This window comes from Salvelinus fontinalis, chromosome 33, assembly GCF_029448725.1.
Source record: "Salvelinus fontinalis isolate EN_2023a chromosome 33, ASM2944872v1, whole genome shotgun sequence".
Taxonomy (NCBI): domain Eukaryota; kingdom Metazoa; phylum Chordata; class Actinopteri; order Salmoniformes; family Salmonidae; genus Salvelinus; species Salvelinus fontinalis.
Genome location: NC_074697.1, coordinates 49,322,732 through 49,349,859, shown reverse-complemented (window position 1 = coordinate 49,349,859; position 27,128 = coordinate 49,322,732). Strand labels below are relative to the sequence as shown.

Genomic DNA, 27,128 nt, shown 5'->3' with positions numbered 1-27,128 from the left:
AATTATGTCTAAACCCCGCCTATTTAAAAAAATATATATATCTTCAATAAATTATTTTAAAAATATCTATAACCACCGTGCTAACCTTATGCCAAACCCTAACCATAAATTAAGACCAAAAATATATATATTTTTTTGATGCATTTTTACGACAACTCCAATTTTGACTTTGTGGCTGTGGTAACTAGTCCCAATCTCAGTCTACTAACTAGTTTAACCTAATAAAGACAACTTGAGTGCCAAGATAGGACAAGCCTGGTAAGGATGGGTCAGTATGTTGCTACGCTTGATAACTAGTTATAACTAGCTAGCGTGCTGTTTTCAAGGGTGATCACGCCATCCAGATGTCCACTGCAGATGATAACATGGTACTACTTCTAGTAGCTAGCTGGCTCGGTCGCTCAACAACACCACTCTGCGCGTCAAGCTAACGTTAGCTAGCTAGCGTCCTAACGGTTTGTTAGACAATACATTTATTTTCTTATCTTCTGTTAGCTAGCTATATCTGTTTGCTGAGTTTCGGTAGCCAAAGCAAACACTCACACACAGACCACGTCAAGACCGATACGATAGCTAGGGACGTTATGTCCTGCCTGGCCTATTGCTAGCTTGTGAGTTTGCTAGTTTTGTAAACTAACGTTAGCTACGTAGTTAGCTAGCTTGATGTTTTGCTGCACAATATCCTACTATGGAGAACAACGGAGACCAGGACCTAAATTACCATGCAACTGGGGACGTGCGACTTGATAAGGCTATTTACCAATGGATAACGTGGGATAAGGTCAGTGAGTCAACTGTCAGTGTCATCATCATAGTTAACGAACACTTTTTATTGACGATGTAATTTACTGATTTGGGTTGTCACTTGCCTGGTATGTCAGGTGCAAATGCCTTGTCCTTCAGATCGGTGGTCTTCTGAAATGTGTGTGTTTCTTTTAATAGTGGCAGGTAGCCTAGCGGCTAAGAGCGTTGGGCCAGTGTCTGTTTGGTTGCTGGTTCAAATCCCCATGCCGACTAGGTGAAAAATCTGTCTGTGCCTTTGAGCAAGGCACCTAACCCTTAGTCGCTCTGCATGAATGCTAAATGACAAATGTAAAACATGTTATGGAGGGCAAGACCTATCCTGGTGCCAGATATATTTGTGCTAACATTCCACTCCTTGTCATTATGCCAAACAGTTTGGCATATGACAAGGTGTGGAATATTAGCACAAACAAGTCTAGTTTCCAGGCAACAATTTTGCCATTTTTTTTTTTTCCTAATCGCAAAGCACAGAGCCCGGGACACCCCCAACACTTGCACTGGAGCCCTAGTTCAGAAAGGCCGTAAAAGCAATGGATATGGCTGACCCCCACTCTCTAAATGTCAGACTTCATAACCTTACTTGGACTGTCAGGTCCATTAAGGAGCTGTAAGGGCCCAGATCTATGTCTGTCTAGATTTAAGAGGATATTCTGATATTCTGAGGATATTTAAATGCTGATTGAACAGACAAGATTAGGCTACTTTTAGCAACAGCAAGATTATCATTTTGTTCAGTTCCAGTGTAGCTCAACCATAATGTTGAAGCAGTTGGTATTGTATATATTTGACTCAATCTGCAAGCAAGTCAGTTTTAAATTAAGTGGTGTGCAACTGTGTTGAGTAATGATGTCAGTAAGAGAGTGCTGAATGTGAAGCTAATATATTTTTTGGATGTTCTTTCCCATTCAGAATCCACAGACCAGAGCTCAGATAGAGGCCCTTTTGCTGGATGGGCAAGTGGAGGAGTTGAGGCGTAGGCTCTGCTCCAGGATGGCGTTTGGGACGGCAGGGCTGAGGGCAGCCATGGGTGCAGGCTTTGCCCTCATTAATGATCTGACCATCATCCAGTCCACACAGGTTAATAATAGTTTCCTTCTATGAGCAAACTATTCTGGCACAGGTTATGTTAAAGGTATAGACTCACTCAGCTATATGACATCATCGTGTACAGCGGAACAACTTCCTGTTTACAGATCTCAACAACAACAAAATTGGCTCAGTTCTTCGGTGGCAGTAAATCATCAACCTTGGGTTTATACCTTGTCAGACTATACATACACTCCAGCACAATACTATGCACCTTTTCAATTTGTTTATTAACTGCCAATAACCTCATTGAAGTAGAAGACTACCAAGTAGAAATGTACTTTTAAAATGGAGATAGCCCACAATGGCACTTTGTATCATTGAGGAGATTCAATTAATCTTGGGTGAAAGTTTATTGTATTCCTTTTTGAACCGGGCTGCCTACTGGGCATGAGCAGGGTGCCCCGTTCAAAGTCCACGGCGAAGTTGGCTCAAAACGAAAGTGATGTAATTAAGCACGTGGAGTAATAACTACCATTGTGTTTTTCACATGCAAAAGTGATTGCTTTTGATGAAAACGCTTTATCTGCCTTCCCAATGAAAACTAGTTTGAAAATTCAAACATATATTTTATGGAAAAGATATGTTGTATGTTTCTGGACGATGCATGACCGAGCGGCGCAGATTATTGTTTGATTTGAGAAGGGCGCTCCTCCCTCACCGCTTTTGCCCGTTCACGTCACGGGCCATGGACCGGTGCTCCGCATAATCCAATCCGGCCCTTGCAAAAATAGGTGTTCTCTCTTTTCCATCTTAATGGAAATAGCCAATAGTGGCAGCCTTGACAGATTTGAAGGTTGTTGTCGTCGTCTGTAAGCAGGTAGGCACCCCGCTGTGTATAATGTCATATTGATGATTTTACCTTTTAATTAAGTACAATGCTGTCCAGTGAGTCGGCATAATATATCAAGCACAGGTTATTGTAAAACCGCTATATCAATGTTTTAAAATAAAAGTGTTAGGCGTATCAGTGGTTTCTATATATTGGTATCAGCAATTTTAAGGTCAACCATTAATGAGATCAATGACTTTAGCATTGCAATATGGGGGTGGAGTCTCTACCTCCCAGCAGTTTTTAGATATATAGTTAAGGTTTATTTTTGAATTGTACACATTTGGGGCAAAAAGCTGAATTGTAACATGCATAGGCCTATGTAATTAAATCAAATTTAAAAATAAAAAAAATGAATGTAGTATACAATATTACATTTAAGCAGTGTCAAAGGCATTGGGCTGTTGTAGTATATACACTGAGTATACAAACATTAAAAACACCTGCTCTTTCCACGACAGACTGACCAGGTGAAAGCTATGATCCATTATTGATGTCACTTGTTAAATCCACTTCAGTCAGTGTAGATACGGGGAGGAGAGGGGTTAAAGAAGGATTTTTAAGCCTTAAGGCATGGAGTTTGTATGTATGTTTGCCATTCAGAGGGTGAATAGGCAATTACAAATTGCGGCTGTTCTGAGGGCGAAAACAATATTAATGTTTGGTATAATCAGTGTATATATACAGTATATACATTGAGTGTAAAAAACCCATTAAGGACACCTTCCTAATATTCAGTTGCACCCCCTTTTGCCCTCAGAACAGCCTCAATTCATTGAGGCATGGACTATACAAGGTGTCGAAAGCGTTCCACAGGGATGCTGGCCCATGTTGCTTCCCACAGTTGTCAAGTTGGCTGGATTTCCTTTGGGTGTTGGCTCATTATTGATACACATGGGAAACTGTTGAGTGTGAAAAACACAGCAGCGTTGCTGTTTTGGACACAAACAGGTGCACCTACTATCATACCCCGTTCAAAGGCACTTAAATATTTTGTCTTGCCCATTCACCCTCTGATAATGGCACACCCTACACAATCCATGTCTCAAGACTTAAAAATCCTTCTTTAACCCATCTCCTCCCCTACATCTACACTGATTTTGAAGTGAATTTAACAGGTGAAATCAATAATGGATCATAGCTTTCACCTGGTCAGTTTGTCATGGAAAGAGCAGGTGTTCTTGATGTTTTTTTACACTCTGTGTGTACAGTTGAAGTCGGAAGTTTACATACACCTTAGCCAAATACATTTAAACTCAGTTTTTCACAATCCCTGACATTTAATCCTAGTAAACATTCCCTGTCTTGGGTCAGTTAGGGTCACCACTTTTTATTTTTTAAGAATGTGAAATGTCAGAATAATAGTAGAGAAAATGATTTATTTCAGATTTTATTTCTTTCATCACATTCTCAGTGGATCAGAAGTTTACATACACTCAATTTGTATTTGGTAGCATTGCCTTTTAAATTGTTTAACTTGGGTCAAACGTTTTGGGTAGCCTTCCACAAGCTTCCCACAATAAGTTGAGTGAATTCTGGGCCATTCCTCCTGACAGAGCTGGTGTAACTGAGTCAGGTTTGTAGGCCACCTTGCTCACACATGCTTTTTCAGTTTTGCCCACACATTTTCTATAGGATTGAGGTCAGGGCTTTGTGATGGCCACTCCAATACCTTGACTTTGTTGTCCTTAAGCCATTTTCCCACAACTTTGGAAGTATACTTGGGGTCATTGTCCATTTTGGAAGATCCATTTGTGACCAAGCTTTAACTTCCTGACTGATGTCTTGAGATGATGCTTCAATATATCCACCCAATTTTCCTGCCTCATGATGCCATCTATTTTGTGAAGTGCACCAGTCCCTCCTGCAGCAAAGCACCCCCACAACATGATGCTGCCACCCCGTGCTTCACGGTTGGGATGGTGTTCTTCGGCTTGCAAGCATCCCCCTTTTTCCTCCAAACATAACGATGGGCATTATGGCCAAACAGTTGTATTTTTGTTTCATCAGACCAGAGGACATTTCTCCAAAAAGTATGATCTCTGTCCCCATGTGCAGTTGCAAACCGTAGTCTGGCTTTTTTCTGGCTGTTTTGAGCAGTGGCTTCTTCCTTGCAGAGCGGCCTTTCAGGTTCTGTTGTTATAGGACTCGTTTTACTGTGGATATTGATACTTTTGTACCTGTTTCCTCCAGCATCTTCACAGGGTCCTTTGCTGTTCTGGGATTGATTGGCACTTTTCGCGCCAAAGTGCGTTCATCTCTAGGAGACAGAACGCGTCTTCTTCCTGAGCGGTATGATGGCTGCGTGGCCCATGGTGTTTATACTTGCGTACTATTGTTTGTACAGATGAACGTGGTACCTTCAGGCATTTGGAAATTGCTCCCAAGGCTGAACCAGACTTTTGGAGGTCTACAATTTGTAGAGTGGTTGTGGAGTGGTTGAAAAACACGTTTTAATGACTCCAACCTAAGTGTATGTAAACTTCTGACTTCAACAGTGTTTCCCCTAGGACTTTTTTCAGCAGCAGTAGTGTTGCAAGGTATAACGAAACGTTGATACTTTTTCAATACTAGAACATGAAAACGGTTCAGTCCTAGAATTTTTGTTACTTTCGGTAGTTCTGTTAAATCTGTCTCACTGATCAGCGCAGCCAAAGTGTCCTATAGCGTTACTCATTGCTAGCCTGAACTGGGAGTCTGGGCTGCATAATTTTAGCTTCCCACTCATGCTGCACAGAAGTTAACACACTTGAATAATGCGACACGGCATGTAGAAATGTTAAAACTGTTAATTACCGTTCGCGAAACATTGTCCATACAGGCTAGAACACTTTACAATGCAAGAAGATACCAGTAGCTTCCAGCTTTGTAGGTTAACTTTCCTTGTTTGCTTACAGATGAAGCTAACATCTATTCAAAACCCTAGTACTTTGTTTGTGATTATGTGCCATAATGCAAAATATGCGTTCCAAGCTGTTTGCCACTAAAAACATTTCATTCACTTATTCAGTCTCCATCAGCCAAAGATTATCTATTTGCCCGAGCAAACTGACTGACTGACTGTGGGTGTGTTTTGTGAATAGGGCTCCCGACTGGTTGCACCCATCTTGCCTCATGAATGATGTCATTACTTGTTAGACAGCACGTACTTTTATGCAAATCTTGTTGATCAGTACAGCAAAATTAGGCCCAAATGGAAGGGAAATAGATTGTTTGTTATCTGTAGCCCCATGAAATCAGCCAGAACAAGCTCAATAACTCAGTGCATGCATACAATCCTATTGAATACGCATTCACCAGTATTGTTAATAGGTCTAGGCTAAATCTTAATTTACCCAGTTTATCAATAGAGATTTACCATTCAAATAAATTATTGGTAAAAAACAAAGTCATATTGATTGTATCATTGTATAATTGATTCATTAATGCATAAATGGCTGTCTCTGAAAAATGTCCGTAAAATTATATTGAACTCAAAAGATGCCCAACGATTGACCAGAGCAGTAGCGAAGTATCTGTCTGGATCAAGTACCATTCTGTGACTTTGGCTAATATCCGTTTCTTTTTTTTTGCTGGGGTATCATTTTGATATTGAGTATCGTGATGTTATCGAGTATAGTGATACCAAACCTGGTATCGGTATCGAAGTCAAAATTCTGGTATCATAACAAACTGACTGTGTCTCATGGGGCACAGCACACAGTCTAACAACCCACCTACCTACCAGAGTTTCCCTTACCTCCTTTTCAAAGTGAAAACATGAAGGTTAATAGAAAATAAGAATTTTAAAGAGCTATAGACATGGCCTCATCATTCCAATCTTTTCCCACTCCTCCTCACTGCAGGGTATGTACAAATACCTGGCCAGGTCTTTCCCCGACTTCAGTAGCCGTGGCATCGTGGTTGGATACGACACGCGAGCACAGGAGGCCAGTGGTTGCAACAGTGAACGGTACTATACTATACCTCCTCCTTTCTCCTCTGCAGATCATACCACCACTTGCAAACATGTATAATTGGCTACATATTAGATAGTCAGATTTAATGTAAATGGATTAAAAAAAACTGGCTGTAAATATCAGTGGGCCTTTTAGTTATCTAATAAATAACTCCTAATGTAATGATGATTGTGGCTTTGGGTTGCTCTGTCGACAATGCAGTGTGTTATTAAGTGTGATAAAGTGTATTAAGAGGTCACATTCCTGCCTGAAGTCGTGTGATGGCAAAATAGTTGTGAATACAGATGGGCTGATTTTCCACATTTTCATTTGTGCCGAAAGCAAAGTTATCTTTCAAATTCAGCAGGTTATGGTGTGAAACAGACATGTTGAAGTGCCATATTTATTTTATTACTTATCATAATGCCATCTTTGGTGTGCTTATCAATGCACAAGCACCTTTTTCCCACTTATCGATACAATCATTTTATTAAGTCATACAAGTTTTAATGTGCGTGAAGTTTCAAATGCATTCTGTCATTACTAAACGTGTAATGTGATAGGTATTTTAACACGACTATTTTTGAACACACAAAAAAACATTTGATTTAACAAAATATTTCATCAGTCATATTCCTCAATTGAAGGGGATGATGACGCAATCTTTGCGAGAGGGAGGGAATCTGATTTCATTGGTCCTCAAACTCGCGGCTCAGACACTTCATTCGGGATGAATGGAGTTAGCCCTGAGTTAGTCTGCCCGGGGAGCAGGTTAGTTCTGAAGGATTAATTGTCACCGAAGTTGACCTGTCTAAAAGGTGAGCAACTTTTGTGGTACGGGTTATCCCGAGTTGACCTCAGAGTTGTCCAAAGTTACCTCGCTAACTCCTCAAACTACACACAGTACACAGTATAGGGCTCTGGTGTGGATGTGTGTCTGTTTCTTGGGGGGGGGGTTAAAGCAACAACAAAAAATGAATTTCTGTGATCTGAAAATGACAATGGACTATTTAGTATTATTCTTCTAAAGAAATAGTATGATCTTTTTTTTATTCCACAGACTTGCCCGGTTGACTGCAGCTGTGATGCTTTGTAAAGATATTCCTGTGTTTCTTTTCTCCACATATGTCCCAACTCCCTTTGTGGTAAGATCAAATATATTGATTTTAACTATTTCATTCAAATTAAAGCCTGGTCACTTTATCCCTCCTTGGACATAAATCACTTGTTTCTTGGTTGCTTACCAATTTGTTTCCTATATACTGGTGATGTCATATACGAAGGGCCAGGTGATTTACTTGGCCATGTGACCAGACCAGGAAGAAGTCTATGCCTTAGTTATAATGTTTTTTAATGGCCAGATTGTGTCTTCAGGAAAAACCTCTGGACGTACTTATATGGCTAAACAGCTGGTAAAGTCAAAGTCTCAGCGCTTTCAGATTAGGCTAAGAATTACATTAATTTAGTTCCCAAGGCCTTACTGTTTCGTGATCTCTCCTAGCCATATGCTGTAAAGAGGCTGGGCGCTGCAGCTGGTGTGATGGTCACTGCCTCTCACAACCCAAAAGAGGACAATGGATACAAGGTATTAGACTTCTGCTTTTCATCTTACCAGGGTCACTTGAGTCAAGGCATGAAGCGTACAGCATCTGGAATCCTTGTTGAACTAAAAGCTTTTAACACTGCATCTTGTCGGGGACTGTATGCTATTTATCATACAAGAAAAAGAAAATATGCCTTTTTATTCCTGCTGTTGTATTACTAGCTAATGATATCCTAAGGCAGGGTGAACAAACTCTTTGTGCCCCCACCTGGGTGCACGTTTAGTTTTTTTCCATAGCACTACGCAGTTGATTCAAATAATTAAAGCTTGATGATGAGTTGATTATTTGGATCAGCTGTGTAGTGGTAGGGCAAAAAACGAAACGTGTACCCAGGGGGGTCCCCAGGACCGAGTTTGGGAAACCCTGTCCTAAGGGGAGGTTGAATTAGGTATGCCATACAATGTTAAGATATTAAGCTGTGCATTAGCATTTGGTACAGTGTCTTGCTTTTCTTTTGAAGGTTTACTGGCACAATGGAGCCCAGATCTCATCTCCTAACGACAAGGAGATCCTGAAGTGCATTGAAGAGAGCTCCGAGCCATGGAGCGAGTCCTGGAACGAGAGTTTGGCAGACAACAGTCCACTGAGGAGCGATCCGCTGAGGGAGATATTCCAAAAGTATATGGAGGACCTCAGCTCTGTTTGTTTCCACAGGTACCAATTCACAGTGCTAGGAGTCTGTACTTTAGAAAGGGATCACAAGTAGTTAATGCTGATTTATTCACAGTGGCGTGTGCTGCCTTTTAACAACTGGATATTCATTCAGAAAATGATGATTTATGATGTAATTGGGAGTCGTCAAACACATTTATTATGACGCAGGGAGCCGGCAAACACCCTCACTCTGGCTGTTGAACGTGTTGTAGTTATCACAGATGTTTCTTTTAATTACCCCCGATCACCTTTTCTTATTCAATGTGTTGAATTGTTTGAATTCTGAGTCAGAACACTTTAATTTTCTCAGTGTCCACAATTCATTTTGCAGCAAACACAATTCATATTTGTTGAATAGAAAACACACTTATACATGTTTTTACTTGCTTGTTTCTCAGAGAACTCAACACCAAGTCCCCGTTGAAGTTTGTGCACTCGTCCTTTCATGGAGTAGGGCATAACTACGTCCAGCAGGCTTTCCGGGCGTTTGGGTTCCCCCCTCCTATCCCTGTGCCAGAACAGAAAGATCCTGATCCAAACTTCTCCACTGTCAGCTGTCCAAATCCAGAGGAAGGAGAGTCTGTTTTGGTGAGGAAATATTCAATTCACCTAACTTTTCAGTGCTATCTGTGTAACAGAGTTGCTACACTAGATGCACAATTCTCACTGTGTGTGAATTGTAGTCAATGCAGCATGCGGCAGCCTCGTTCGTGTCTCTGTAGCATAAAATGACTATTTTTTTCCCCCTACAAATTGGTGTGCATCTCACTCCCATAAAGTGGCTTGTACGTCCTCCATGATTGTTTTTATTTTTATTTTGGTGTTGTAGGAGCTCTCCCTTCGCCTTGCTGAGAGAGAGAATGCCACGATTGTCATGGCAACTGATCCAGATGCAGATCGGTTGGCTGTTGCAGAGCAATCTGAGAGGTAAAATACCTGATACAAATGTAGCCTACTCTCTTAAAATATAATTATATTACTGATTACTGGACCACAAGCTATTACTGATATGCACAGATCTAATGTAGTTTTGTTCAAAGGCCAAGTGCTTTTACTGACCATGTGATCTGCTAGCGAAAACTCTGGGCCCTGGTTGTTAGCTACAACATGTTTCTCCTGCTGAGATGACAACTCTTGACCTTAGCTTTGTCGTCATGTTCTGTCTAGGTGCGGATGGAAAGTTTTCACAGGTAATGAGCTTGCAGCTCTGCTGGGCTGGTGGATGCTGTTCAATTGGAAGGAGACTCACTCAGACCCGGCTGATAGGGAGAGGATGTACATGCTGGCCACCACCGTCTCCTCCAAGATCCTCAAGGCCTTTGCACGGATAGAGGGCTTCCATTTTGAAGTACGTACGTTTTCCTCCTCCAGGTGAATGAAGCATGGTTGGAGGCCGAGCAATATACACCCTTAGCTTTCAGACTTAATCTGGTTGCGTTGCCTGCAGTCACGATAGTAGCATGAGAGCCCTCTGCCAGGTGCTCAAGAACCTCACCTCTGAAACCAGACGGTAGCAGAGGGATAACTGTACTCAAAATCTGTCTCCAGCAGGTGGTGTTTTTGTGTTCTTTTTTTCGATTTTTTTGTATGGCGGTCAGTGTAATGGCTTACTTGCTATGTGAGGCTTATTTAATCGAATAGAAGTTTCGTAATTCTTACGTTGTTACGAGTGTACTGATATAACTAAAGACATGTGACATCCCGTCAACTTTGATTAAAAAAAACACCTTCTATCGGAGTTGTGCCTGTTGTTCACACGCGTACCTGCCCTCTTGTTGGCCTGAATGGTCTCACCTGATCTTGCCTCCCGACTGCTGAATGCATTTTTGAAGAAATGTATTTTCATTCAGTGTCTGGTCAATATAATGTAGAATCTGTGACAGAAGCAAACAGGTGGACCTACCTGAATTTGTCCAATAAACACTTATTTACATTTTTCTACATTGTTCCCTAAGAATGCACCCCTGTTCACTGTGTTTCAGGAAACATTGCCTGGTTTCAAATGGATCGGAAAGAAAATACACGAGTTGGCAAAAACGGGGAATGAAGTGATCTTCGCCTTTGAGGAGTCTATAGGTTAACAAATCTCTTTCAGTTCTTACAACATTTGCTTTGTTGTTTATGGTGAAAGCAGTTTGAAACTTTGAATATAAAGTCATGGTGGTATCCACTATTGCAAACAATTAATGATCAATCCTGAACATAATATAAGGCTTTATCAAATGATTTTGAGTTGATCAACCTATTTGCCTATTTGTTACAAGTCAAGGTATCTTTATACACTGCTCAAAAAAATGAAGGGAACACTAAAATAACACATCCTAGATCTGAATGAATGAAATATTCTTATTAAATACTTTTTTCTTTACATAGTTGAATGTGCTGACAACAAAATCACACAAAATGATCAATGTAAATCAAATTTATCAACCCATGGAGGTCTGGATTTGGAGTCACACTCAAAATTAAAGTGGAAAACCACACACAGGCTGATCCAACTTTGATGTAATGTCCTTAAAACAAGTGAAAATGAGGCTCAGTAGTGTGTGTGGCCTCCACGTGCCTGTATGACCTCCCTACAACGCCTGGGCATGCTCCTGATGAGGTGGCGGATGGTCTCCTGAGGGATATCCTCCCAGACCTGGACTAAAGCATCCGCCAACTCCTGGACAGTCTGTGGTGCAACGTGGCGTTGGTGGATGGAGCGAGACATGATGTCCCAGATGTGCTCAATTGGATTCAGGTCTGGGGAACGGGCGGGCCAGTCTATAGCATAAATGCCTTCCTCTTGCAGGAACTGCTGACAAACTCCAGCCACATGAGGTCTAGCATTGTCTTGCATTAGGAGGAACCCAGGGCCAACCGCACCAGCATATGGTCTCACAAGGGGTCTGAGGATCTCATCTCGGTACCTAATGGCAGTCAGGCTACCTCTGGCGAGCACATGGAGGGCTGTGCGGCCCCCCAAAGAAATGCCACCCCACACCATGACTGACCCACCGCCAAACCGGTCATGCTGGAGGATGTTGCAGGCAGCAGAACGTTCTCCACGGCGTCTCCAGACTCTGTCACGTCTGTCACATGTGCTCAGTGTGAACCTGCTTTCATCTGTGAAGAGCACAGGGCGCCAGTGGCGAATTTGCCAATCTTGGTGTTCTCTGGCAAATGCCAAACGTCCTGCACGGTGTTGGGCTGTAAGCACAACCCCCACCTGTGGACGTCGGGCCCTCATACCACCCTCATGGAGTCTGTTTCTGACCGTTTGAGCAGACACATGCACATATGTGGCCTGCTGGAGGTCATTTTGCAGGGCTCTGGCAGTGCTCCTCCTGCTCAAAGGCGGAGGTAGCGGTCCTGCTGCTGGGTTGTTGCCCTCCTACGGCCTCCTCCACGTCTCCTGATGTACTCCTGGTAGCGCCTCCATGCTCTGGACACTACGCTGACAGACACAGCAAACCTTCTTGCCACAGCTCGCTTTGATGTGCCATCCTGCATGAGCTGCACTACCTGAGCCACTTGTGTGGGTTGTAGACTCCGTCTCATGCTACCACTAGAGTGAAAGCACCGCCAGTATTCAAAAGTGACCAAAACATCAGCCAGGAAGCATAGGAACTGAGAAGTGGTCTGTGGTCACCACCTGCAGAACCACTCCTTTATTGGGGGTGTCTTGCTAATTGCCTATAATTTCCACCTTTTGTCTATTCCATTTGCACAACAGCATGTGAAATTTATTGTCAATCAGTGTTGCTTCCTAAGTGGACAGTTTGATTTCACAGAAGTGTGATTGACTTGGAGTTACATTGTATTGTTTAAGTGTTCCCTTTATTTTTTTGAGCAGTGTATTATAATATTATATATATTATATTATAGAAAACAGTTCAATTTAATTGAGAATATGATGTGAAAATGTTTCAATTTGCAGTTGTACCAAATGGGTTGATCAGTACACCGTTTACCCGAGGTACAGACAGGCTGCTAAGAAGGGAGAGTTGCAGTGAGCGTTGGACTAGTATTTGATAAATATGCCCTGAAATGTCTTTTTGTTTTGTCTGGTGTGTTTCAGGATTCCTGTGCGGCAGCATGGTCCCAGATAAGGATGGAGTGAGTGCAGCTGTGGTTGTGGCTGAGATGGCCTCTTATCTTTACAACAAGAACCTGACCCTTCATCAGCAGCTGGAAAACATCTTTGAAATGTAGGTGTCATTCCAGTTTCCTCCTATACCCCATGTTCTGGTTTACTGAGTTTATCTGGTGTCACTTTACATGAAGTGGCCTGAAATCGCTGTGTCTACATGGTAGTTAGCTCACTGGAATAACTAGGTAGTAGGTACACATTGTTGCAACTGATACTATAACCGACTATGTAACTTAGTGTTACATGGTATACCAAAACTTTGGGTACTTTTTTGATACAAGAACATGAAAAATGGTTCGGTAGTAGAATTTTTGTTACTTTCAGTACTTCTATCATATGTGTCTCACAATGTATACTGACTGAGCGGATCATGTCTGTCTAGTAATTTGTCAAATTTTTTTGCAATGTGGCAGTAGTAGGATAAGATACTTGATCTTGCACATGCAATGCTGAGTAAGCTGACCTAGCGCAAGCCACTTTTGAGAAGCTAGGAGCGCAAGATAAGATGGAGATGTATATAACACACACAGTGGCAAGAATTACCTGGATTTCTGCATAAATTTGTCATACAATTTGATCTGATCTTCATCTAAGTCACAACAGACAGACAGTGTGCTTCAACTAATAACACGCAAATTATTGTATTTTTCTTGTCTATATTGAATACATCATTTAAACATTCACAGTTTAGGTTGGGGAAAGTATGTGAACCCCCCTAGGCTAATGACATTTCCAAAAGCTAATTGGAGTCAGGAGTCCGCTAACCTGGAGAACAATCAATGAGATGAGATTGGAGATGTTGGTTAGAGCTGCCCTGCCCTGTAAAAAACACTCACAAAATTAGATTTTGCTATTCACAAGAAGCATTGCCTGATGTGACCCATGCCTCAAACAAAAGAGATCTCAAAAGACCTACGATTACGAATTGTTGACTTGCATAAAGCTGGAAAGGGTTACAAAAGTATCTCTAAAAGCCTTGATGTTCATCAGTCCAAGGTAAGACAAGTTGTCTATAAATGGAGAAAGTTCAGCACTGTTGCTGCTCTCCCTATGAGGGGCCGTCCTGCAAAGATGACAACAAAATGCTTAATGAGGTTAAGAAGAATCCTAGAGTGTCAGCTAAAGACTTACAGACATCTCTGGAACATGCTAAAATCTCTGTTGACGAGTCTACGATACGTAAAACACTAAACATTAGGGCCTCCCGGGTGGCGCAGTGGTCTAGGGCACTGCATCGCAGTGCTAGCTGCGCCACCAGAGTCTCTGGGTTCGCGCCCAGGCTCTGTCGCAGCCGCCCGCGACCGGGAGGTCCGTGGGGCGACGCACAATTGGCATAGCGTCGTCCGGGTTAGGGAGGGTTTGGCCCGTAGGGATATCCTTGTCTCATCGCGCTCCAGCGACTCCTGTGGCGGGCCGGGCGCAGTGCGCGCTAACCAAGGGGGCCAGGTACACGGTGTTTCCTCCGACACATTGGTGCGGCTGGCTTCCGGGTTGGAGGCGCGCTGTGTTAAAGAAGCAGTGCGGCTTGGTTGGGTTGTGCTTCGGAGGACGCATGGCTTTCGACCTTCGTCTCTCCCGAGCCCGTACGGGAGTTGTAGCGATGAGACAAGATAGTAATTACTAGCGATTGGATACCACGAAAATTGGGGAGAAAATGGGATAAAAAAAATAATAATACAAAAAAAAAAAAAAAAAAACACTAAACATTGGGGGACACCACAGAAGAAGCCACTGCTGTCCAAAGAAAATATTGCTGCACGTCTGAAGTTCGCAAAAGAGCACCTGGATGTCCCACAGCACTTCTGGCAAAATATTCTGTGGACAGAAGTTGAGTTGTTTGGAAGGAACACACAACACTGTGTGGATAAAAAAGGCACAGCACACCAACATCAAAACCTCATCCCAACTGTAAAGTATGGTGGAGGGAGCATCATGGTTTGGGGCTGCCTCAGGGACTGGACAGCTTGCTATCATCAACGGAAAAAATGAATTGCCAAGTTTATCAATACATTTTGCAGGAGAATGTTAAGCTATTTGTCTGCCAATTTGAAGCTCAACATAAGGTGGGTGATACAACGACCCAAAACACAGAAGTAAATCAACAACAGAATGGCTTCAACAGTAGAAAATACACCTTCTGGAGTGGCCCAGTCAGTCCTGACCTCAACCCGATTGAGATGCTGTGGCATGACCTCAAGAGAGCGGTTCACACCAGACATCCTAAGAATATTGCTGAACTGAATTTTTTTTTTGTAAAGATGAATGGTCAAATTCCTTCGGACCATTGTGCAGGTCTGATCCGCAACTACAGAAAAAGTTTGGTTGAGGTTATTGCTGCCAAAGGATGGACAACCAGTTATTAAATCCAAGGGTTCACATACTTTTCCCACCCTACACTGTGAATGTTTACACGGTGTGTTCAATAAAGACATGAAAACGTGTAATTGTTTGTGTGTTATTAGTTTCAGCAGACTGTGTTTGTCTATTGTTGTGACTTGGATGAAGATCAGATCAAATTTATAAAGAAATCCAGGTAATTCCAAAGGGTTCACATACTTTTTGTGTATGTATGTATGTATGTATGTATGTATATATATATATATATATATATATAATATATATATATATATAGTTGAAGTCGGAAGTTTACATACACCTTAGCCAAATACATTTAAACTCCAGTTTTTCACAATTCCTGACATTTAATCCAAATAAAAATCCTGGTTAAATAAAGGCAAAATAAAAGTGATGAGCTTAGAGGGCACTATGGTGTTGAACGCTGAGCTGTAGTCAATGAAGTTTACATACATCTTAGCCAAATACATTTAAACTCCAGTTTTTCACAATTCCTGACATTTAATCCTAGTAAACATTCCCTGTCTTGGGTCAGCTAGGATCACCACTTTATTTTAAGAATGTCAAATGTCAGAATAATAGTAGAGTGATTTCATTTCAGCTTTTATTTATTTCATAACATTCACAGTGGGTCAGAAGTTTACATACACTCAATTAGTATTTGGTAGCGTTGCCTTCAAAATTGTTTAACTTGGATCAAACGTTTCGGGTAGCCTTCCACAAGCTTCCCACAATAAGTTGGGTGAATTTTGTTCCATTCCTCCTGACAGAGCTGGTGTAACTGAGTCAGGTTTGTAGGCCTCCTTTTTCAGTTCTGCCCACATTTTCTATAAGATTGAGGTCAGGGCTTTGTAATGGCCACTCCAATACCTTGACTTTATTGTCCTTAAGCTTTTTTGCCACAACTTTTGAAATGGACCCCAAGTATGCTTGGGGTCCATTTGGAAGACCCATCTGCGACCAAGCTTTAACTTCCTGACTGATGTATTGATGTTGCTTCAATATATCCACATAATTTTCCTTTCTCATGATGCCATCTATTTTGTGAAGTGCACCAGTCCCTCCTGCAGCAAAGCACCCCCACAACATGATGCTGCCACCCCGTGCTTAACGTTTGGGATGGTGTTCTTCGGCTTGCAAGCATCCCCCTTTTTCCTCCAAACATAACGATGGTCATTATGGCCAAACAGTTCTATTTCTGTTTCATCAGACCAGAGGACATTTCTCCAAAAAGTTTGATCTTTGTCCCCATGTGCAGTTGCAAACTGTAGTCTGTATTTTTTATGGTGGTTTTGGAGCAGTGGCTTCTTCCTTGCTGAGCGGCCTTTCAGGTTATGTCGATATAGGACTCGTTTTACTGTGGATATAGATACTTTTGTACCTGTTTCCTCCAGCATCTTCACAAGGTCCTTTGCTGTTGTTCTGGGATTGATTTGCACTTTTCTCACCAAAGTGCGTTCATCTCTAGATACTGAACGGGTCTCCTTCCTGAGCTGTATGACGGCTGCGTGGTCCCATGGTGTTTATACTTGCGTACTATTGTTTGTACAGATGAGGGTGGTACCTTCAGGCTTTTGGAAATTGCTCCTAAGGATGAACCAGACTTGTGGAGGTCTAAATGTATTTTTCTGAGGTCTTGGCTGATTTCTTTTGATTTTCCCATGATGTCAAGCGAAGAGGCAGGAGGTAGGAGGTAGGCCTTGAAATATATCCACAGGTACACCTCCAATTGACTCAAATGATGTCAATTAGCCTATCAGAAGCTTTTAAAGCATGACATAATTTTCTGGAATTTCCCAAGCTGTTTAAAGGCACAGTCAACTTAGTGTATGTAAACTTCTGACCCACTGGAATTGTGATACAGTGAATTGTAAGTGAAATAAACAATCTGTAAATAATTGTTGGAAAAATGACTTGTCATGCACAAAGTAGATGTCCTAACCGACTTGCCAAAATTATAGTTTTCTAACAAGAAATTTGTGGAGTGTTTGAAAAACTAGTTTTAATGACTCCAACCTAAGTGTATGTAAACTTCGACTTCAACTGTATATATTTGTGTGTGTATATATATATATATTAGGGCTTCTGGCAACAAAATGGGTAACAAACAGTAAAATCAGGCACCCCATAGTAGAATAGTTTACCTATTTACCTAGTCGGCTTGTGCGTTCTGATTCATCTCGAGGCGCATTCAAATTGCGAGTGCAACAGGCAGAGAACCATGCATTCTAATAAGAAGTCAATGCACAACATTTCTCAATGCAATCGCTGGAAAACACTACCATCGCTACCTCATTTCTCAACTCCTAAAAATGTTCGCAAACTTCACTGTTTTGAAAGAGTAGATCAGCAGTTAGTGCTCTGCAATTCAAACTGACTACATAGGGTAAGGCCAGGGCTAAAAGTAACAAAGGTTCAATTGTAACTTGTATGCCTACATTGTATTCACTATTTATGCAATTTTTTGGGAGAAATTTTAAGTCCTCATTACATTGCTAACTAGTAACATCATCATGTTTTAGAGTTTGGGATCTAGCTAATGATTAGCCCAATGGGGTATGGATATGGGAAACCCCATGCTTCAGCCTATTTATTATCAGTTGGGCTACAGATGATAATGCTTATTGCTAATAGCACACTTACCTGATTTTAATATGGATCATGTATAGGCTATAACCCAATATGTTATTGGGTTTATTTCTGGGGAAATGAGGACTGACCTTCTCACAGTTGTTCTCCCTGCTTTCATTTTTTGCCGTGATATCGTTTTGCTGTCTAGTATCAATACTTACTCTGGTAAAATTCTGGTATCGCGACAACACTAACTACCATAGTTTTGTATATATAGTGTATATATTTCTATGTGGACAGCCCTTCAAATAAGTGGATTTGGGTATTTCAGCCACACTCGTTACTGACGGGCATATAAAATTGAGCACAAAGCCAAGCAATCTCCATAGACAAACATTAGCTGTTGAATAGCCTTACTGAAGAGCTCAGTGACTTTCAACGTGGCACCGTCATAAGCTTGTCAACTTTCTACCCTGCTAAAGCTGCCCCAGTCAACTGTAAGTGCTGTTATTGTAAAGTGGAAACACATAGGAGCAAGAACGGTTAAGCCGCGAAGTGGTAGGCCGCACAAGCTCACAAAACGGGACCACTGAGTGCTGAATAGTGCAGCACATAAAAATTGTCTGTCCTCTGTTGCAACACTCACTACCGAGTTCCAAACTGCTTCTGAAAGCAACATCAGACACAATAACTGTTTGTCTGGAGCATCATTAAATGGGTTTCCATGGCCGAGCAGCCGCACACAAGCCTAAGATCACCATGCACAATGCCAAGCGTCGGCTGGAGTGGTGTAAAGCTTGCCGCCATTGGACTCCAGAGCAGTGGAAACTTGTTCTCTGGAGTGATGAATCACACTTCACCATCTGGCAGTACGACGGACGAATCTGTGTTTGGTGGAGGAGGAATGATGATCTGGGGCTGTTTTTCATAGTTCGGGCTAGGGAAATCTTAACGCTTAAGCATACAATGACATTCCAGACGATTCTGTGCTTCCAACTTTGTGGCAACAGTTTGGGCAAGACCCTTTCCTGTTTCAGCATGACAATGCCCCCGTGCACAAAGCGAGGTCCATACAGAAATTGTTTGTCGAGATTGCTGTGTAAGAACTTGACTGGCCTGCACAGAGCCCTGACCTCAACCCTATCAAACACCTTTGGGATGAATTGGAAGCTGACTGCGAGCCAGGCCAAATTGCCCAACCTCACTAATGATCTTGTGGCTGAATGGAAGCAAGTCCCCGTAGCAATATTCCAACATCTAGTGGAAAGCCTAGATGCAGCAAAGGGAGGACCAACTCCATATGAATACCCATGATTTTGGAATGAGATGTTCAAAGAGCAGGTGTCCACATACTTTTAGTGTAGTTTCTGATCAATTAAGGTTTGTGGTGTTTTTGCTCCATAAAGTTGGGCCGTTTTTTTATTTCAGCTTCACTTTATTGATCTACCATAAATATCCATTGTCTCTCTCTTCTCCAGTCAAATTCTAATATCCCTTACTGTTGTTGTCCTTCAGTTACGGTTATCACATTTCCACAACGTCATATGTCATCTGCCACGACCCCGCTACTGTCAAGAGAATATTCACACGTCTTCGGAACTTTGAGGGAGAGAACACTTACCCCAGATCCTCGGGTGGACACAGCATTGTGGACGTGAGAGATGTGACTACAGGATATGATAGTAGTCAACCTGACAAACTTTGCGTACGTGTAATGTAGTGGTTTAATTTTTTTATTTTTTTCATACATTAGTGTGCTTCAAATTGGAATGGTTCATAATGAGAGGTATAGGTAAAAACTCCTCATCCTCTCTCAGGTGCTACCTGTGACAAAGAGCAGCCAAATGATCACCTTCACTCTGCAGAATGGGATCGTGGCCACACTAAGGACCAGTGGCACAGAGCCAAAGATTAAGTTCTACGCGGAATTCTGTGCACCGCCCGGAAAAAGGTTTGTGTTGAGTGTAACGGCGCCCCCTTCTACTAGCAATGACACACTCTGGAGGACCAGCTGGAGGTAGCTACAGTGTTACGGAATAGATCCAAAAGCACCAGTATAGTCTCAGTATTTTAGTGGCAGAGATGGTAGGAAAAAGTGTGTTGGACCTGGTTTAAGCTATAGTGTAAGACGAATGGCTGCACATTTGGGGTAATTAAGGTAAAGCCAAGTCATTGACGAGCTAGCATCGTAAAAATGTTTTGCATTTTAAAATTGTTTGTATTTTGGCTTTCAGTGACATCTCAAGTCTTGAGGAGGAGCTTAAGAATGTAACAGATACTCTCGTCGAGGAGTTTCTGGAGCCTGATAAGAACAACTTGATTCGCCGATCAATCTAGTCGGGCTTTTCATCTTGGTCTATACAGATGCATCGGTCGTATTGTTGTACTATCCTGCTTGTGTTCTATTAATGTTTTTCCTAACTGTGAAACCAAAGTGTGTTTCAGACTATTGCTTGTCTGGGTTTTTTCATTTGGTGTGCAAGGTGGGTTACGTGGATTAATATGCAGCAGTAGAATTTGTAAGCCAGAATCTGCATATCTGTTTTTGTCATATGAGGATTTTCCATTCATCTAAAATAAGTAGCCTAAGGTATACACCAGGACAGTCTGTGCCGTTCCATGAGACAAAATCATCGCAATGAGGTGAGATGACATGCAGCCCCCAGACAAGGTTTTCTCATGAAAATGCCTCTTCTCCATTGTAGTGCACATACCCATGCCACTTGTACTCTTGTTCCTAGTAGGCTGTGCTAATAGGCACACCTAATAGATGTGTATGTGGTATATGAACAGTACCTCTCACTTGTCGCATGCTGCTTCTAATCTATGTACAGTTGATAAACTGTACCCAAAGGCTAAGTATTGTACATTGCACATGTACGTAAGGCAAATGGCACTCCTGCCTCCCCATCTGTTATGTTGCATCAGTGAGCGTTACAGCTTCAACCATTTCATAGTCTTAACGCCTGTACTCTGTAAGTACCCATATCAAAATGGTAATCCAGAAAGGAAGAAATACACTACATGGCCAGAAGTATGTGGACACCCCTTAAAATTTGTGGATTCGGCTATTTCTGCCACACCCGTTGCTGACAGGTGTATAAAATCGAGCACACAGCCATGCAATCTCCATAGACAAATATTGGCAGTAGAGTGGCCCATACTGAAGAGCGTCGGCTGGAGTGGTGTAAAGCTCGCCGCCAATGGACTTTGGAGCTGTGAAACGCGTTCTCTGGAGTGATGAATCACACTTCACCATCTGGCAGTCCGACGAACAAATCTGGATTTGGCGGCTGCCAGGAGAAAGCTACCTGCCCAAGTTTGGTGGTGGAGGAATAATGGTTGGCGGGCAGTTTTTCATGGTTCGGGCTAGGCCCCTTAGTTCCAGTGCATTATTAGCCCTATGTTCACCTGAATGCCAAAGTCTGTTTCTATTTGTTGCTTTCTAGCTAAACAAGGCATCTGTTTTGCACATTTTGTCATTTCAATTTTTACATTTTTTTTCCCCTCATTTAGGAGACTTTGTAGTCACAGCAATATGTTTTAACTACTGTGTTCTTTTTTTGAAAGGGGAATTCACATATAACAGATTTACATATTAGACCACCAATTGTAATTGTAACCCTTAAATTTAAGTGCCGTGGTATTCCAAAGTGTTACTGCAACTGTCATTTTGAAAATGACCATGTGCTAGTCATTTTTTTGTTTCGGGTAAAAAATGAAATGTTTTACTGTCTGTAAAATTTTGCAGATGAGTAGTTGACTTCCTTGAATTTCAAAATATTAGCTTGTATGTATTGTCAGCCTAAAAAGGATGAAAGTTGTATTACTTAAAGGAAAACTCCACCCCAAAACTATCTTGGTATTTGTTTAATTTGTCCTTTGTTGATATGATGCACGTCATCAATTAAATTGGACTAATGAAACAAACACCAAAATAATTCAAATAAAATCTAATTTTATTTGTCACATGCACCGAATGCTTAAATGTTCCTTGAAGCAAATGTTTGTAAAACAATTGTTGTGCAATATTTATTTAATTTTTTCTTTTTATTATGTAACTGTTTGTTTACTCTGTTCTCCAGACACACCTAAACTTAAATTATTTAATTTGAGTACATTATATATATTTTTATGCAACACATTTAGCCAATGCCTGTAATATCAATAATTCAATACCATAACCTGTACGAATGAATATTGTACATATTTAAGATATCGGAAGGCAATCCCAAAGTAAAGACATTCTATTGAATTGTCAGAATATGAATATAGAGCATATATTTTCAATTGTATCTAGGAGGATAAGAAAAATGGTTGACATTTTTGATGAGATGAAATGTTAGTTCAATGTTCAAGACTTCTGTTAAGTATTTGTTTCTTGTTTCTGAAATTATACCAGGATACCAATCCAAACGTGTACATCGACACATTTCCTTGTTACATGCGTATGCTTTTTATTGCACCAATAAACTCCGGTTTGCCTAAAAAGTAGTTGTGATCCATTTATTTTGAGGAACACTAAAGAACCTTCCTGCTAACACTAAAAAGGGGCATGATTTACTGCAATGTTTGTCACCTCTCAATCTTAAAACCATACTTTCCCCAGTACTATACCCATAATATGTATTGCCATATGCATTATGAATTGTATTTCTAAAGCTTTAATTTACAGAAAAAATGTATATAATCACTAATTGTAATTTGCTCTGGATAAGAAAAGCTTAATGACTAAAATGTAAATGTCTGTACAAAGGTAAAACACAACCCTATATTCAGGCTTATCAAAATGAAAAACTTCTGTGACCTTATTAGTTGTGATTGACCCTATTAAAAATACGATCCCATTAGCTTTCTATAGGCAAGGCCTACTATATTGATTCCTCAACTTTCCTAATATTAAATAAGCACATTGCTTATCTTTACAACAGGAGTATAGCCTACCTGGCTGGCATGAAAATGAACCACGGGCAAAGCACCCTCCATTTGCTATTTAAGTGCATACATGACATATTTTTTCCCGCTGCCCCTGTTTCGAGACTGGTGCATGATAATGGTCCTAAATGAAAATAGATTTCATACATAAACTCAGGGAAAAAAGAAACGTCCCTTTTTCAGGACCCTGTCTTTCTAAGATAATTTGTAAAAATCCAAATAACTTCACAGATCTTCATTGTAAAGGGTTTTAACACTGTTTCCCATGCGTGTTTAATGAACCATAAGGAATTAATGAACATGCACCTGTGGAATTGTTAAGACACTAACAGCTTACAGACAGTAGGCAATTAAGGTCACAGTTATGAAAACTTAGGACACTAAAGAGGCCTTTCTACTGACTGAAAAACACCATAAGAAAGATGCCCAGGGTCCCTGCTCATCTGCGTGAACGTGCCTTAGGCATGCTGCAAGGAGGCATGAGGACTGCAGATGTGGCGCCTAATACAGCGCTACAGGGAGACAGGACAAACTACTGATTGTCCTTGCAGTGGCAGACCATGTGTAACAACACCTGCACAGGATCGGTACATCCGAACATCACACCTGCGGGACATGTACAGGATGGCAACAACAACTGCATGGCAAGCACAATCCCTCAGTGCTCAGACTGTCCTCAAGGCTGAGAGAGGCTGGACTGAGGGCTTGTAGGCCTGTTGTAAGGCAGGTCCTCACCAGACATCACCGGCAACAACGTCGCCTATGGGCACAAACCCACCGTCGCTGGACCAGACAGGACTGGTAAAAAGTGCTCTTCACTGACGAGTCACGGTTTTGTCTCGCCAGGGGTGATGGTCGGATTCGCGTTTATCATCGAAGGAATGAGTGTTACACCGTGGCCTGTACTCTGGAGCAGGATCGATTTGGAGGTGGAGGGTCTGTCATGTTCTTGGGCAGTGTGTCACAGCATCATCTGACTGAGCTTGTTGTCATTGCAGGCAATCTCAACACTGTACGTTACAGGGAAGACATCTTCCTCCTTCATGTGGTACCCTTCCTGCAGGCTCATCCTGACATGACCCTCCAGCATGACAATGCCACGAGCCATACTGCTCGTTCTGTGTGTGATTTTCTGCAAGACAGGAATGTTAGTGTTCTGCCATGGCCAGCGAAGAGCCCGGATCTCAATCCCACTGAGCACGTCTGGGACCTGTTGGATCGGAGGGTGAGGGCTAGGGCCATTCCCCCCAGAAATATCTGGGAACTTGCAGGTGCCTTGGTGGAAGAGTGGGGTAACATCTCACAGCAAGAACGGGCAAATCTGGTGCAGTCCATGAGGAGGAGATGCACTGCAGTACTTAATGCAGCTGGTGGCCACACCAGATATTGACTGTTACTTTTGATTTTGACCCCCCCTTTGTTTAGGGACACATTATTCAATTTCTGTTAGTCACATGTCTGTGGAACTTGTTTAGTTTATGTCTCAGTTCTTGAATCTTTTTATGTTCATACAAATAGTAATTATATGTTATAATATATATAATATGTATAATATATTTTAAGTTTGCTCAAAATAAACGCAGCTGACAGTGAGAGAACATTTCTTTTTTTGCTGAGTTTATTTATTTTGTATACGTAAAGAATAGATTAAATCAAGAATAGTCTGATGGGTGACAATATTAGCCTATCACTTGTGAATGATATATTATTACTTGTGAATGATACCCAGTGTAAGGCAAGAAACACTGGCTTTTTTACTTTTTCGAATCATAGTCGCACACCTCATGAAGCCTAGCCCATAGGCCTATATGTTTTGATAAGGGTTGTATCATAACCAAAGTGGCCCAATAACTTCTTAAAATTAAGCACATTAATCCAGGGGTGTAGAGCCTAACTGGCATACATAAGCAGCACGATTTTCAAGTTTGCGGAAGATAATTTTCACCAAAAAAATGCACCTTTATAATAAAAACTTTACATGCATAATTGCATTTGTGGTCACTATTGATAATGGTGTTTTCCCGCTAATGGAACATTCAGTGCTTATAATGTGAAGAAATAGCCTAATAGTTTATCACATTTTAAGCTAAATGTTCTGATCTGTTGCTTTGAGTAAAAATGTTTTTTTATGTATTAATTTGGGATCTATTGTATCCCACAACTGTCCCGGACTATGTTTTGGAAAATGTATTTCTCAAATAGAATAGGTTGACTTTTGTACGATGGGGGATAGTAGATTGACATAGGCTATTGCTTTTGCTGTTCGTTAGGCCTACTCATCTTGTTGGCTGATGAAAAGTAAAGGTGGACTGTTTTTCCAACTTCTGACTTCAACTCTATATGTGGCCTTAGAAATAATGTTAATGAAATCAATAACTTGCTAACATCAGATAACATTAATATTTTAGCAATTTCTGAGACTCACTTAGATAATTCATTTGATGATCCAACAGTAGCAATACAAGGATATAACATGTATAGAAGAGACAGAAATGTTTATGGGGGAGGTGTTGCTGTACATATTTAGAGCCATATCCCTGTAATGCTTAGAGGAGATCTTATGTCAAGTGTTATTGAAGTGTTGTGGTTGCAGGTTCACTTGGCACATCTAAAGCCTTTTCTTTTGGGGTGTTGCTATAGGCCACCAAGTGTGAATAGTCAGTATCTAAATAATATGTGTGAAATGCTTGATAGTGTATGTGATGTAAACAGAGAGGTCTACTTTCTTGGGGACCTGAATATTGACTGGTTTTCATCAAGCTGTCCGCTCAAGAGGAAGCTTCTCACTGTAACCAGTGCCTGTGTCAGGCGGTGGGTGTAGCTGGTGCATGAAGTCAGGCGCAGGAGAGCAGAGATGAGTGAACAAATGCACTTTACTTAAGAAAGAGCACAAAGTAACAATACCAATGTGCGAACAATAACGGTAGCCACAAAGCCCGGGTAAAAACAGCACCCGGAAAAAAATAGCAGGAAACATACCAACCTGAACAACAAACAATCACACACAAAGACATGGGGTAAACAGAGGGTTAAATACATGACCAGTAATTGGGAAATGAAAACCAGGTGTGTGGGAAACAAAGACAAAACCAATGGAAAATGAAAAGTGGATCGGCGATGGCTAGAAGACCGGCGATGTCGACCACCCAGCGCCGCCCGAACAAGGAGAGGAACCGACTTCGGCGGAAGTCATGACAGAACAAAATAAAATGTAAAACAAACAAACAAACTTGCAGCAGTACTATCAGCCTAAACTGAGACAACGAGCAAATCACATGTTATTAGTCACATGTGCTGAATACAACAGCTGTAGACCTTACAGTGAAATGCTTACTTACGAGCCCCTAACCAACAATGCAGTTAAAAAAAATACGGATACGAATGAGAAATAAAAGTAACAAGTAATTAAAGAGCAGCAGTAAAATAACAATAGCGAGACTATACAGGGGGGTACCGGTACAGAGCCAATGTGCAGGGGCACCGGTTAGTTGAGGTAATATGTACATGTAGGTAGAGTTATTAAAGTGACTATGCATAGATGATAACAACAAGGAGTACCAGCGGTGTAAAATAGGGAGAAAGGGGGGGGAACAATGCAAATAGTCTGGGTAGTCATTTGATAAGGTGTTCAGGAGTCTTATGGCTTGTGGGTACAAGCTGTTTAGAAGCCTCTTGGACCTAGACTTTGCGCTCCAGTACCGCTTGGAGTACAAGAGGGGACTGAGCACACACCCCTGAGGGGCCCCTGCGTTGAGGATCAGCTCGGCGGACGTGTTGTTGCCTACCCTTATTACCTGGGGGAGGCCCGTCAGGAAGTCCAGGAGCTTATTGATGAGCTTTGAGGGCTCTATGGTGTTCAATGCTGAGCTGTAGTCAATGAATAGCATTCTCACATAGGTGTTCCTTTTGTCCACGTGGGAAAGGGCAGTGTGGAGTGCCATAGAGAACGCATCATCTGTGGATCTCCTTAAAGTAACTAACTTTGGCCTTCCGGATAGCCTGAGTGCACTTATTTCTCATTTGCCTGAACGAGAGCCAGTCAGCCTGAGTATGCGTGTACCGAGCCTTTCACCAAATGCGATTCTTGAGGTGGAGTAACTCTGTAAGATCACGGTTAAACCAGGGGCTGAACCTGTTTTTAATTCTCATTTTCTTTATGGGGGCGTGTTGGTTAACAATATCACTGAAAATATCAAAAAAGAGGGTCCAAGCAT

At 41.6% G+C, this 27,128-nt stretch overlaps 1 protein-coding gene across 4 annotated transcripts; it reads left to right on the top strand.

Moving 5' to 3' along the window:
• The first annotated feature begins 135 nt into the window (after nucleotides 1-135).
• On the top strand, nucleotides 136-22,473 carry pgm2l1 (phosphoglucomutase 2-like 1). Of its 4 annotated transcripts, none has more exons than XM_055896547.1 (14): nucleotides 141-268; nucleotides 1,714-1,881; nucleotides 6,568-6,674; nucleotides 7,721-7,805; nucleotides 8,162-8,245; nucleotides 8,725-8,918; nucleotides 9,317-9,506; nucleotides 9,748-9,845; nucleotides 10,086-10,266; nucleotides 10,901-10,994; nucleotides 12,982-13,111; nucleotides 19,495-19,684; nucleotides 19,797-19,930; nucleotides 20,214-22,473. In XM_055896547.1, the coding sequence occupies exons 2-14, from the start codon at nucleotides 1,795-1,797 to the stop codon at nucleotides 20,314-20,316; spliced, it is 1,677 nt and encodes a 558-aa protein (XP_055752522.1). In that variant the 5' UTR covers nucleotides 141-268; nucleotides 1,714-1,794; the 3' UTR covers nucleotides 20,317-22,473. The 4 variants fall into 4 exon arrangements, with proteins under 4 accessions (XP_055752524.1, XP_055752522.1, XP_055752521.1 ...); XM_055896546.1 differs by having other exon boundaries at nucleotides 141-781; XM_055896548.1 differs by having other exon boundaries at nucleotides 144-258.
• The last annotated feature ends 4,655 nt before the right edge of the window (nucleotides 22,474-27,128 follow it).

Excerpts from the sequence above, each read along its gene's own strand:
- pgm2l1 (XM_055896546.1), top strand. The coding sequence starts at position 689 with ATGGAGAACAACGGAGACCAGGACCTAAATTACCATGCAACTGGGGAC. Across the intron at positions 8,246-8,724 it reads AAGAGGACAATGGATACAAG|GTTTACTGGCACAATGGAGC; the intron begins GTATTAGACTTC and ends TTTCTTTTGAAG. Across the intron at positions 10,267-10,900 it reads TAGAGGGCTTCCATTTTGAA|GAAACATTGCCTGGTTTCAA; the intron begins GTACGTACGTTT and ends ACTGTGTTTCAG.